The 13,764-nt window shown below is 52.7% G+C and overlaps 1 protein-coding gene across 5 annotated transcripts in view; it reads left to right on the top strand.

Annotated features, from left to right (window-relative positions):
* The window catches only part of s100a16 (S100 calcium binding protein A16), a 33,204-nt gene that overhangs the window by 5,970 nt on the left and 13,470 nt on the right, over positions 1-13,764 (top strand). For 2 of the 5 annotated variants that reach the window (XM_031891589.1, XM_031891587.1), the window contains exons 2-4: positions 257-350; positions 2,911-3,079; positions 5,867-6,472. In XM_031891589.1, the coding sequence (XP_031747449.1) occupies positions 2,930-3,079; positions 5,867-6,022 (306 nt within the window). In that variant the 5' untranslated portion in view covers positions 257-350; positions 2,911-2,929 and the 3' untranslated portion in view covers positions 6,023-6,472. Of the gene's footprint in view, positions 1-253; positions 351-2,431; positions 3,080-5,866; positions 6,473-13,764 lie in introns of those variants that run through there. The other 3 variants (XM_031891588.1, XM_031891586.1, XR_004219797.1) reach the window with 3 other exon arrangements.

The following is a 13,764-nucleotide window of genomic DNA, read 5'->3' as shown; positions in this document are numbered from 1 at the left end:
CTGGGGGATTGGGGTACGGACATAGGGACCGGCTGGGGGATTGGGGTACGGACATAGGGACCGGCCGGGGGATTGGGGTACGGACATAGGGACCGGCCGGGGGATTGGGGTACGGACATAGGGACCGGCCGGGGGATTGGGGTACGGACATAGGGACAGACCCCAATAAGATATAATCTAGGATCTAGTTTACTGGTTTGGGGCCCCATGAGATGTTTTGCAGTTATTTATTTATTTCTCCCCCCCCCATAAGCAGTAGAGGAAGAGATCGGGGCAGACTGCGCTGGATCCCCAGAGGAATCCCTGTAACGGATCAGAACAAACTCTTGTTGCCACGGAGACGCATTCAGGTTTGTTACTTTCAGGACCCAACCGGGTCTGTTACAGACTGAACCCCAATAATTACAGCCAGGCTGGGCCCAACCTGATAGCCGGGTGCCTGTTTAGCAAGGGAGAGAATACAAGGGGATTGGTATTAATCTGATTGGTTAAATGTTCATCCAGGGAATGCTGTGATTGGCTGAGGGATCTTTTCACCCTCTGAGTAAATCTCTGCACAACTCCATTTTGTTAATATTTAACTTTTATTCTTTGGGAAACCTCTTTGATTCTGATTATAATCAGAGGTTGGAGACGCCCCACCCATTGTAACATATGAAGATATTAAAGGTCACCTTGGAGTTCCATTAAATGTAAAGAGTGACCTCGTCCCTTCATTTTGTCCCAGAACCCCTCAGTGACTGCTAATATCCTTATCATTTACAGTAGGGGGTACATTATCCCTTATAATACATGAGTGATACTCAGAGTTCCCTGTATAACTCAGCCTGCAGCCTTGTGCCTTTATATGGGGGGGCACAGAACCCCTCAGTGACTGCTAATATCCTTATCATTTACAGTAGGGGGTACATTATCCCTTATAATACATGAGTGATACTCAGAGTTCCCTGTATAACTCAGCCTGCAGCCTTGTGCCTTTATATGGGGGGCACAGAACCCCCAGTGACTGCTAATATCCTTATCATTTACAGTAGGGGGTACATTATCCCTTTATAATACATGAGTGATACTCAGAGTTCCCTGTATAACTCAGCCTGCAGCCTTGTGCCTTTATATGGGCACAGAACCCCTCAGTGACTGCTAATATCCTTATCATTTACAGTAGGGGGCACATTATCCCTTATAATACATGAGTGATACTCAGAGTTCCCTGTATAACTCAGCCTGCAGCCTTGTGCCTTTATATGGGGGGCACAGAACCCCTCAGTGACTGCTAATATCCTTATCATTTACAGTAGGGGGTACATTATCCCTTATAATACATGAGTGATACTCAGAGTTCCCTGTATAACTCAGCCTGCAGCCTTGTGCCTTTATATGGGGGGCACAGAACCCCTCAGTGACTGCTAATATCCTTATCATTTACAGTAGGGGGTACATTATCCCTTATAATACATGAGTGATACTCAGAGTTCCCTGTATAACTCAGCCTGCAGCCTTGTGCCTTTATATGGGGGGCACAGAACCCCTCAGTGACTGCTAATATCCTTATCATTTACAGTAGGGGGTACATTATCCCTTATAATACATGAGTGATACTCAAAGCCAGAGTGAGGGCACAAATACAGTTATAAAGCTCTGGGGATAGGAAAGCTTTCAGCCTGGGTGCCATCCCACTCCCAGTATTGGGTGCCGCCCCACTCCCAGTATTGGGTGCCGTCCCACTCCCAGTATTGGGTGCCGCCCCACTCCCAGTATTGGGTGCCGTCCCACTCCCAGTATTGGGTGCCGTCCCACTCCCAGTATTGGGTGCCGCCCCACTCCCAGTATTGGGTGCCGTCCCACTCCCAGTATTGGGTGCCGCCCCACTCCCAGTATTGGGTGCCGCCCCACTCCCAGTATTGGGTGCCGCCCCACATCCAGTATTGGGTGCCGCCCCACTCCCAGTATTGGGTGCCGTCCCACTCCCAGTATTGGGTGCCGCCCCACTCCCAGTATTGGGTGCCGTCCCACTCCCAGTATTGGGTGCCGTCCCACTCCCAGTATTGGGTGCCGCCCCACTCCCAGTATTGGGTGCCGTCCCACTCCCAGTATTGGGTGCCGTCCCACTCCCAGTATTGGGTGCCGTCCCACTCCCAGTATTGGGTGCCGTCCCACTCCCAGTATTGGGTGCCACCCACTCCAGTATTGGGTGCCGTCCCACTCCAAGTATTGGGTGCCGCCCCACTCCCAGTATTGGGTGCCGCCCCCACTCCAGTATTGGGTGCCGTCCCACTCCCATATTGGGTGCCGTCCCACTCCCAGTATTGGGTGCCGCCCACTCCCAGTATTGGGTGCCGCCCCACTCCCAGTATTGGGTGCCGTCCCACTCCCAGTATTGGGTGCCGCCCCACTCCCAGTATTGGTTGCCGTCCCACTCCAGTATTGGGTGCCGTCCCACTCCCAGTATTGGGTGCCGCCCCACTCCCAGTATTGGGTGCCGCCCCACTCCCAGTATTGGGTGCCGTCCCACTCCCAGTATTGGGTGCCGCCCCACTCCCAGTATTGGGTGCCGCCCCACTCCCAGTATTGGGTGCCGTCCCACTCCCAGTATTGGGTGCTGCCCCACTCCCAGTATTGGGGAGATGAATACATGTATAAGAGAGGATGGTGGCTTTGGGCCAGGACGGAAGCTTAGTACTAATAGGACAGGGAAGGTTCTGCAGGAAAGGGCAAGTCTATGTGTGGGGGAGGAATCCAGTCTTTCCTGCTCTCCGGCGCTGGTTCTGTAGTGAAACCCTTTGCCCCAGAATCTCTCTCCCATTCAGCCCTGTGCTCCCCCCGGGGGGGCTCATACGTTCGCTCACTGGCGCGTTTATGCACGGGGGGCAACATGCAGTTTGTGAGGTCCATACAATGTCTCCATGGCAGCGCCCAGTGTCCCCCCCACATGGCGTCGGGCTGCAGCAAGCTGGAATCCGCCATCGAGGTGCTGGTGCAGAACTTCTATGTGTATGCGGAGAAGAAGGGCAAGCAGGACAAGATGAACAAGAAGGAGTTCCGCAAGATGGTGACGCAGGAGCTGCAGCATGTCCTGACGGTGAGACCCCCCCGTGTACCTGCCCCCCGTGTACCTGCCCCCGGTAATTGGGAAGTACCTGCCCCCGGTGTACCTGCCCCCCGTGTACCTGCCGCCCCTGTACCTGCCCCCCGTGTACCTGCCGCCCCTGTGTACCTGCCCCCCCTGCGGGTAACTGCCCCCCGTGTACCTGCCGCCCCTGTGTACCTGCCACCCCGTTGTACCTGCCCGTGTACCTGCCCCCCCTGTACCTGCCCCCGTGTACCTGCCGCCCCTGTGTCCTGCCCCCTGGTTAACCTGCCCCCCGTGTACCTGCCCCCCGTGTACCTGCCCCCTGCTACCTGCCCCGGTTGTACCTGCCGCCCCTGTGTACCTGTGCCCCCTGTGTACCTGCCCCCCGTGTACCTGCCGCCCCTGTGTACCTGCCACCCCCCCGTGTACCTGCCCCCGTGTACCTGCCGCCCCCGTGTATGTGTATGGTTCTGTATGTACTATGGCACCTGTCCCCCCCAGCCTGGCCCCTATTACTGCCCTACAGCATTGGTGGCGCGTGGGTGGTTTCCCCATCTCTGTGCCCCCCTTTTGCTCTCTGTCCCATTATGCACCATGTTTGGGTTTGGGGGTGTAACACCTAATAACCTGCTTAACCCCTCAGTAACGTACTTGGCTCTTATTGTTCAATGGTTTCCTAATAATTCCTCCCCCGTCATTCACTTTCCATCAGTCACCTCCCCTTTCTTTCATTTCTTTGTCATTTTGCTCTCTCAGCTTCCTGTTTCCCTTGTCTCAGTGTTTTCTCTCAGCTTCCTGTTTCCCTTGTCTCAGTGTTTTCTCTCAGCTTCCTGTTTCCCTTGTCACAGTGCTTTCTCTCAGCTTCCTGTTTCCCTTGTCACAGTGCTTTCTCTCAGCTTCCTGTTTCCCTTGTCACAGTGCTTTCTCTCAGCTTCCTGTTTCCCTTGTCTCAGTGTTTTCTCTCAGCTTCCTGTTTCCCTTGTCACAGTGTTTTCTCTCAGCTTCCTGTTTCCCTTGTCACAGTGTTTTCTCTCAGCTTCCTGTTTCCCTTGTCACAGTGTTTTCTCTCAGCTTCCTGTTTCCCTTGTCACAGTGTTTCTCTCAGCTTCCTGTTTCCCTTGTCTCAGTGTTTTCTCTCAGCTTCCTGTTTCCCTTGTCACAGTGTTTTCTCTCAGCTTCCTGTTTCCCTTGTCTCAGTGTTTTCTCTCAGCTTCCTGTTTCCCTTGTCTCAGTGCTTTCTCTCAGCTTCCTGTTTCCCTTGTCTCAGTGTTTTCTCTCAGCTTCCTGTTTCCCTTGTCACAGTGTTTTCTCTCAGCTTCCTGTTTCCCTTGTCACAGTGTTTTCTCTCAGCTTCCTGTTTCCCTTGTCTCAGTGTTTTCTCTCAGCTTCCTGTTTCCCTTGTCTCAGTGTTTTCTCTCAGCTTCCTGTTTCCCTTGTCACAGTGTTTTCTCTCAGCTTCCTGTTTCCCTTGTCACAGTGTTTTCTCTCAGCTTCCTGTTTCCCTTGTCTCAGTGTTTTTTCTCGGCTTCCTGTTTCCCTTGTCTCAGTGTTTTCTCTCAGCTTTCTGTTTCCCTTGTCTCAGTGTTTTCTCTCAGCTTCCTGTTTCCCTTGTCACAGTGTTTTCTCTCAGCTTCCTGTTCCTTGTCTCAGTGTTTTTCTCTCAGCTTCCTGTTTCCCTTGTCTCAGTGCTTTCTCTCAGCTTCCTGTTTCCCTTGTCTCAGTGCTTTCTCTCAGCTTCCTGTTTCCCTTGTCTCAGTGTTTTCTCTCAGCTTCCTGTTTCCCTTGTCACAGTGTTTTCTCTCAGCTTCCTGTTTCCCTTGTCACAGTGTTTTCTCTCAGCTTCCTGTTTCCCTTGTCTCAGTGTTTTCTCTCAGCTTCCTGTTTCCCTTGTCTCAGTGTTTTCTCTCAGCTTCCTGTTTCCCTTGTCACAGTGTTTTCTCTCAGCTTCCTGTTTCCCTTGTCACAGTGTTTTCTCTCAGCTTCCTGTTTCCCTTGTCTCAGTGTTTTTTCTCGGCTTCCTGTTTCCCTTGTCTCAGTGTTTTCTCTCAGCTTCCTGTTTCCCTTGTCTCAGTGTTTTCTCTCAGCTTCCTGTTTCCCTTGTCTCAGTGTTTTCTCTCGGCTTCCTGTTTCCCTTGTCTCAGTGTTTTCTCTCGGCTTCCTGTTTCCCTTGTCACAGTGTTTTCTCTCAGCTTCCTGTTTCCCTTGTCTCAGTGTTTTCTCTCGGCTTCCTGTTTCCCTTGTCTCAGTGTTTTCTCTCAGCTTCCTGTTTCCCTTGTCTCAGTGCTTTCTCTCAGCTTCCTGTTTCCCTTGTCTCAGTGCTTTCTCTCAGCTTCCTGTTTCCCTTGTCTCAGTGCTTTCTCTCAGCTTCCTGTTTCCCTTGTCTCAGTGCTTTCTCTCAGCTTCCTGTTTCCCTTGTCTCAGTGTTTTCTCTTAGCTTCCTGTTTCCCTTGTCACAGTGTTTTCTCTCAGCTTCCTGTTTCCCTTGTCTCAGTGTTTTCTCTCAGCTTCCTGTTTCCCTTGTCTCAGTGTTTTCTCTCAGCTTCCTGTTTCCCTTGTCTCAGTGTTTTCTCTCAGCTTCCTGTTTCCCTTGTCTCAGTGTTTTCTCTCAGCTTCCTGTTTCCCTTGTCACAGTGTTTTCTCTCAGCTTCCTGTTTCCCTTGTCACAGTGTTTCCCTTGTCACAGTGTTTCCCCTCAGCTTCCTGTTTCCCTTGTCAGTGTTTTCTCTCAGCTTCCTGTTTCCCTTCTCTCAGCTTCCCTTCAGTTAGTCTAATGCCCCGCCCCTCTGTCCCCCCCAGAACACACAGAACAAGGAGGCGGCCAACAAGCTCATCCAATCCCTGGATGCGGATGAAGACGGGAAGATCAGCTTTGATGAGTACTGGACTCTGATTGGAGAGATTGCCAAGAAGCTGAGCATGCAGATGGCCACGCAGTGCCAGGAGGGGCGCTAGGGGCTGGGTGCACCCTACTCGCCTTCACTGGCACCCACTGGGGGGGCATCACCCTATGTAATAGGCCTGTAGCCTCTGTTCACTGAGATGGGCGACTTATCAATAGTTAGAGGCACCACCCACGGGTGCAACCTGGGAACAAAGAGACAACCTCCCCGCACCCTCTTGTTACCCCCCCCCCCCATATTATCTGAGCCAGGGAACAAATGTGAGGAAACTACCTCTCCATCAGCCCCACCCAGGGTCATTGTGATTGGGTCTGCCTTGGGGTTCCTCTGATTTGCACCCCCAAAGGACACGTGATTTTATACCGACAATCTGAACCAAAGGTCTGCTGGAAATTCTGTCAAGAACTCTCACCCCTACAGCCCCACTGTGTGTCTGTATTGCCCCCGTCAGGGGCAGTTGTGCTGTGTTCTTGTGCAGTAAAATTGTGGTGATCAAAGTGTACTCACAGCAGTGATTTATGGGTCGGTCCCCCCCAGGCCCAAACTGTACTAATGGCACCAATGTGTTTATGGGTCGGTCCCCCCTAGGCCCAAACTGTACTAATGGCACCAATGTGTTTATGGGTCGGTCCCCCCTAGGCCCAAACTGTACTAATGGCACCGACGTGTTTATGGGTCAGTCCCCCCTAGGCCCAAACTGTACTAATGGCACCGACGTGTTTATGGGTCGTCCCCCCTAGGCCCAAACTGTACTAATGGCACCGACGTGTTTATGGGTCAGTCCCCCCCTAGGCCCAAACTGTACTAATGGCACCGCCGTGTTTTATGGGTCAGTCCCCCCTAGGCCCAAACTGTACTAATGGCACCGACGTGTTTATGGGTCAGTCCCCCCTAGGCCCAAACTGTACTAATGGCACAGACGTGTTGTATGGGTCAAGTCCCCCTAGGCCCAAACTGTACTAATGGCACCGACGTGTTTATGGGTCAGTCCCCCCTAGGCCCAAACTGTACTAATGGCACCGACGTGTTTATGGGTCAGTCCCCTAGGCCCAAACTGTACTAATGGTACCGACGTGTTTATGGGTCAGTCCCCCCTAGCCCCAAACTGTACTATCACCGACGTGTTTATGGGTCAGTCCCCCCTAGGCCCAAACTGTACTAATGGCACCGACGTGTTTATGGGTCATCCCCCCTAGGCCCAAACTGTACTAATGGCACCGACGTGTTTATGGGTCAGTTCCCCCCTAGGCCCAAACTGTACTAATGTACCGACGTGTTTATGGGTCAGTCCCCCTAGGCCCAAACTGTACTAATGGCCACCGACGTGTTTATGGGTCAGTCCCCCCCTAGGCCCAAACTGTACTAATGGCAGTGACGTGTTTATGGGTCAGTCCCCCCTAGGCCCAAACTGTACTAATGGCACCGACGTGTTTAGGTCGCCCCCCTAGGCCCAAACTGTACTAATGCACCGACGTGTTTATGTCCCCCCTAGGCCCAAACTGTACTAATGGCACCGACGTGTTTATGGGTCAGTTCCCCCCCTAGGCCCAAACTTACTAATGGTACCGACGTGTTTATGGGTCAGTCCCCCCTAGGCCCAAACTGTACTAATGGTACCGACGTGTTTATGGGTCAGTCCCCCCTAGGCCCAAACTGTACTAATGGCACCGACGTGTTTATGGGTCGGTCCCCCCTAGGCCCAAACTGTACTAATGGTACCGACGTGTTTATGGGTTCAGTCCCCCCTAGGCCCAACTGTACTAATGGCACCGACGTGTTTATGGGTCAGTCCCCCCTAGGCCCAAAACTGTACTAATGGCACCGACGTGTTTATGGGTCAGTCCCCCCTAGCCCAAACTGTACTAATGTACCGACGTGTTTATGGGTCAGTTCCCCCTAGGCCCAAACTGTACTAATGGCACCGACGTGTTTATGGGTCAGTCCCCCCTAGGCCCAAACTGTACTAATGGTAGTGACGTGTTTATGGGTCAGTCCCCCCTAGGCCCAAACTGTACTAATGGCACCGACGTGTTTATGGTCAGTCCCCCCTAGTTACTAATGGCACCGACGTGTTTATGGGTCAGTCCCCCTAGGGCCCAAACTTACTAATGGTACCGACGTGTTTATGGGTCAGTCCCCCCTAGGCCCAAACTGTACTAATGTACCGACGTGTTTATGGGTCATCCCCCCTAGGCCAAAACTGTACTAATGGTACCGACGTGTTTATGGGTCAGTCCCCCCTAGGCCCAAACTGTACTAATGCACCACTGTGTTTATGGGTCATCCCCCCCTAGGCCCAAACTGTACTAATGGCACCGACGTGTTTATGGGTCAGTCCCCCCTAGGCCCAAACTGTACTAATGGCACCGACGTGTTTATGGGTCAGTCCCCCCTAGGCCCAAACTGTACTAATGGCACCGACGTGTTTATGGGTCAGTCCCCCCTAGGCCCAAACTGTACTAATGGCACCGACGTGTTTATGGGTCAGTCCCCCCTAGCCCAAACTGTACTAATGGCACCGACGTGTTTATGGGTCAGTCCCCCCTGGCCCAAACTGTACTAATGGGTACGACGTGTTTATGGGTCAGGTCCCCCCCTAGGCCCAAACTGTACTAATGGCACCGTACGTGTTTATGGGTCAGTCCCCCTAGGCCAAACTGTACTAATGCACGACGTGTTTTATGGGTCAGTCCCCCCTAGGCCCAAACTGTACTAATGGCTACCGAGCTGTCTTATGGGTCAGTCCCCCTAGGCCCAAACTGTTAACTAATGGCAGTGACGTGTTTATGGGTCGTCCCCCCTAGGCCCAAACTGTTACTAATGGTACCGACGTGTTTATGGTCAGTCCCCCCTAGGCCCAAACTGTACTAATGGCACGACGTGTTTATGGGTCAGTCCCCCTAGGCCCAAACTGTACTAATGGCACCGACGTGTTTATGGGTCAGTCCCGCCCTAGGCCCAAACTGTACTAATGGCACCGACGTGTTTATGGGTCAGTCCCCCCTAGGCCCAAACTGTTACTAATGGTACCGACGTGTTTAGGTCAGTCCCCCGAAACTGTACTAATGGCCGAGTGTTATGGGTCAGTCCCCCCTAGGCCCAAACTGTACTAATGGCAACCGACGTGTTTATGGGTCAGTCCCCCCTAGGCCCAAACTGTACTAATGGCACCGACGTGTTTTATGGGTCAGTCCCCCCCTAGGCCCAAACTGTACTAATGTACCGACGTGTTTATGGGTCAGTCCCCCTAGGCCAAACTGTACTAATGGCACTGACGTGTTTATGGGTCAGTCCCCCCCTAGGCCCAAACTGTACTAATGGCACCGACGTGTTTATGGGTCAGTCCCCCCCTAGGCCCAAACTGTACTAATGGCACCGACGTGTTTATGGGTCAGTCCCCCTAGGCCCAAACTGTACTAATGCAGTGACGTGTTTATGGGTCGGTCCCCCCTAGGCCCAAACTGTACTAATGGTACCGACGTGTTTATGGGTCAGTCCCCCCCTAGGCCAAACTGTACTAATGCACCGACGTGTTTATGGTCAGTCCCCCCTAGGCCCAAACTGTACTAAATGGTACCGACGTGTTATGGGTCAGTCCCCCCTAGGCCCAAACTGTACTAATTGGTACCCAGTACGTGTTTATGGGTCAGTCCCCCCCTAGGCCCAAACTGTACTAATGGCAGTGACGTGTTTATGGGTCGGTCCCCCCTAGGCCCAAACTGTACTAATGGTACCGACGTGTTATGGGTCAGTCCCCCCTAGGCCCAAACTGTACTAATTACCGACGTGTTTATGGGTCAGTCCCCCCTAGGCCCAAACTGTACTAATGGCAGTGACGTGTTTATGGTCTCGTCCCCCCTAGGCCCAAACTACTAATCCGACGTGTTTATGGGTCAGTCCCCCCCTAGCCCAAACTGTACTAATGGCACCGACGTGTTTATGGGTCAGTCCCCCCTAGGCCCAAACTGTACTAATGGCACCGACGTGTTATATGGGTCAGTCCCCCCTAGGCCCAAACTGTACTAATGGCACCGACGTGTTATGGGTCAGTCCCCCCTAGGCCCAAACTGTACTAATGGCACCGACGTGTTTATGGGTCAGTCCCCCCTAGGCCCAAACTGTACTAATGCAGTGACGTGTTTATGGGTCAGTCCCCCCTAGGCCCAAACTGTACTAATGGCACCGACGTGTTTATGGGTCAGTCCCCCCTAGGCCCAAACTGTACAATGGCACCGACGTGTTTATGGGTCAGTCCCCCCTAGGCCCAAACTGTACTAATGGCACCGACGTGTTTATGGGTCAGTCCCCCCTAGGCCCAAACTGTACTAATGGCACCGACGTGTTTATGGGTCAGTCCCCCTAGGCCCAAACTGTACTAATGGCACCGACGTGTTTATGGGTCAGTCCCCCCTAGGCCCAAACTGTACTAGGCATGGTACTGTTTATGGGTCAGTCCCCCCTAGCCCAAACTGTACTAATGGCACCGACGTGTTTATGGGTCAGTCCCCCAGGCCCAAACTGTACTAATGGCACCGACGTGTTTATGGGTCAGTCCCCCCTAGGCCCAAACTGTACTAATGGCACCGACGTGTTTATGGGTCAGTCCCCCTAGGCCCAAACTGTACTAATGTACCGACGTGTTTATGGTCAGTCCCCCCTAGGCCCAAACTGTACTAATGGCACCGACGTGTTTATGGGTCAGTCCCCCCTAGGCCCAAACTGACTAATGGCACCGACGTGTTTATGGGTCAGTCCCCCCTAGGCCCAAACTGTACTAATGGCACCGACGTGTTTATGGGTCAGTCCCCCCTAGGCCCAAACTGTACTAATGGTACCGACGTGTTTATGGGTCAGTCCCCCCTAGGCCCAAACTGTACTAATGGCACCGACGTGTTTATGGGTCAGTCCCCCCCTAGGCCCAAACTGTACTAATGGTACCGACGTGTTTATGGGTCAGTCCCCCCTAGGCCCAAACTGTACTAATGGCACCGACGTGTTTATGGGTCAGTCCCCCCTAGGCCCAAACTGTACTAATGGCACCGACGTGTTTATGGGTCAGTCCCCCCTAGGCCCAAACTGTACTAATGGCACCGACGTGTTTATGGGTCAGTCCCCCCTAGCCCAAACTGTACTAATGGCACGACGTGTTTATGGGTCAGTCCCCCCTAGGCCCAAACTGTACTAATGGCACCGACGTGTTTATGGGTCAGTCCCCCCTAGGCCAAACTGTACTAATGGCACCGACGTGTTTATGGGTCAGTCCCCCCTAGGCCCAAACTGTACTAATGGTACCGACGTGTTTATGGGTCAGTCCCCCCTAGGCCCAAACTGTACTAATGGTACCGACGTGTTTATGGGTCAGTCCCCCCTAGGCCCAAAACTGTACTAATGGCACCGACGTGTTTATGGGTCAGTCCCCCTAGGCCCAAACTGTACTAATGGTACCGACGTGTTTATGGGTCAGTCCCCCCTAGGCCCAAACTGTACTAATGGCACCGACGTGTTTATGGGTCAGTCCCCCCGGCCCAAACTGTACTAATGGCACCGACGTGTTTATGGGTCAGTCCCCCTAGGCCCAAACTGTACTAATGGCACCGACGTTTTATGGGTCAGTCCCCCCTAGGCCCAAACTGTACTAATGGCACCGACGTGTTTATGGGTCAGTCCCCCCTAGGCCCAAACTGTACTAATGGCACCGACGTGTTTATGGGTCAGTCCCCCCTAGCCCAAACTGTACTAATGGCAGTGACGTGTTTATGGGTCAGTCCCCCTAGGCCCAAACTGTACTAATGGCAGTGACGTGTTTATGGGTCAGTCCCCCCTGGCCCAAACTGTACTAATGCACCGACGTGTTTATGGGTCAGTCCCCCCTAGGCCCAAACTGTACTAATGGCAGTGACGTGTTATGGGTCAGTCCCCCCTAGGCCCAAACTGTACTAATGGCAGTGACGTGTTTATGGGTCAGTCCCCCTAGGCCCAAACTGTACTAATGGCCACGCGCCCAAAACTGTACCGACGTGTTTATGGGTCAGTCCCCCCTAGGCCCAAACTGTACTAATGGCACCGACGTGTTTATGGGTCAGTCCCCCCTAGGCCCAAACTGTACTAATGGCACCGACGTGTTTATGGGTCAGTCCCCCTAGGCCCAAACTGTACTAATGGGTGACGTGTTTATGGGTCAGTCCCCCCTAGGCCCAAACTGTACTAATGCACCGACGTGTTTATGGTCAGTCCCCCTAGGCCCAAACTGTACTAATGGTACCGACGTGTTTATGGGTCAGTCCCCCTAGCCCAAACTGTACTAATGGTACCGACGTGTTTATGGGTCAGTCCCCCCTAGGCCCAAACTGTACTAATGGCACGACGTGTTTATGGGTCAGTCCCCCTAGGCCCAAACTGTACTAATGGCAGTGACGTGTTTATGGGTCAGTCCCCCCTAGGCCCAAACTGTACTAATGGCAGTGACGTGTTTATGGGTCAGTCCCCCCTAGGCCCAAACTGTACTAATGGCACCGACGTGTTTATGGGTCAGTCCCCCCTAGGCCCAAACTGTACTAATACCGACGTGTTTATGGGTCAGCCCCCCTAGGCCCAAACTGTACTAATGGTACCGACGTGTTTATGGGTCAGTCCCCCCTAGGCCCAAACTGTACTAATGGTACCGACGTGTTTATGGGTCAGTCCCCCCTAGGCCCAAACTGTACTAATGGCACCGACGTGTTTATGGGTCAGTCCCCCCTAGGCCCAAACTGTACTAATGGCAGTGACGTGTTTATGGGTCAGTCCCCCCTAGGCCCAAACTGTACTAATGGTGTTTATGGGTCAGTCCCCCTAGGCCCAAACTGTACTAATGGCGTCAGTCCCCCTAGGCCCAAACTGTACTAATGGTACCGACGTGTTTATGGGTCAGTCCCCCCTAGGCCCAAACTGTACTAATGGCACCGACGTGTTTATGGGTCAGTCCCCCCTAGGCCCAAACTGTACTAATGGCACCGACATGTTTATGGGTCAGTCCCCCCTAGGCCCAAACTGTACTAATGGTACCGACGTGTTTATGGGTCAGTCCCCCCTAGGCCCAAACTGTACTAATGGCAGTGACAGTTGCCCCCCCTGCCGATGACTAAACCAGTAGATCACACCATTGGCTGAGGCTGAGGCTCGGAAGTCAGGTTGCCCAGACAAGGCTACTATAGTGGCAGAACAAACAGGTAGGTAAAAGAAGCCTGGCAATCTCTAGAGGGTTTTGAAACCAACGGAACCTTATCTTAGATAGGACTGAACCATTATGACTCTAGGGGAGAGAAATCTTTTATACAGTGGTGGGGGTGTCATCTGACGCTGATATCGTTATCATGGCTCCCTGCCCGCTTCACCCCAAGGAAATATCCCGGCATCCATAATCGCTATGGGGAGAGGGCACAAGCTACTGCGGAATGGTTCTGAATTACATCCGCACATGGGAGATGGGAGTGCAGCCATCATCGTTGAATCGCCCATAGGTTCTGTAAAGTTGCAAACTTCCTACTTCCCACTGGGTGGCGCCCCTCCTCCTAAATCCTGATTCTCTCCAAACTAAGTCATAGTCCTTCATTCTAATTCCATATGAATCCCTTGCAGGCCTCTGATCTAGTTCCAATGCCAATTGTCCTGTAGAACCTGATGAAATAATACACGATTTACCTATGTTTGTGTTTGTATACAGATATACAGCTATGGGGTCTGTGTAGCCCCTTAATCTAGATTATGTTGTGATATAATGGGGGAACCCAGCCCCAAGGATCTCACAGTCTAATA

The sequence above is a fragment of the Xenopus tropicalis genome, chromosome 8, assembly GCF_000004195.4.
Source record: "Xenopus tropicalis strain Nigerian chromosome 8, UCB_Xtro_10.0, whole genome shotgun sequence".
Taxonomy (NCBI): Eukaryota; Metazoa; Chordata; class Amphibia; order Anura; family Pipidae; genus Xenopus; species Xenopus tropicalis.
Note: the sequence above shows the minus strand (reverse complement) of the source record. Positions and strands in the feature narration are given on the sequence as shown.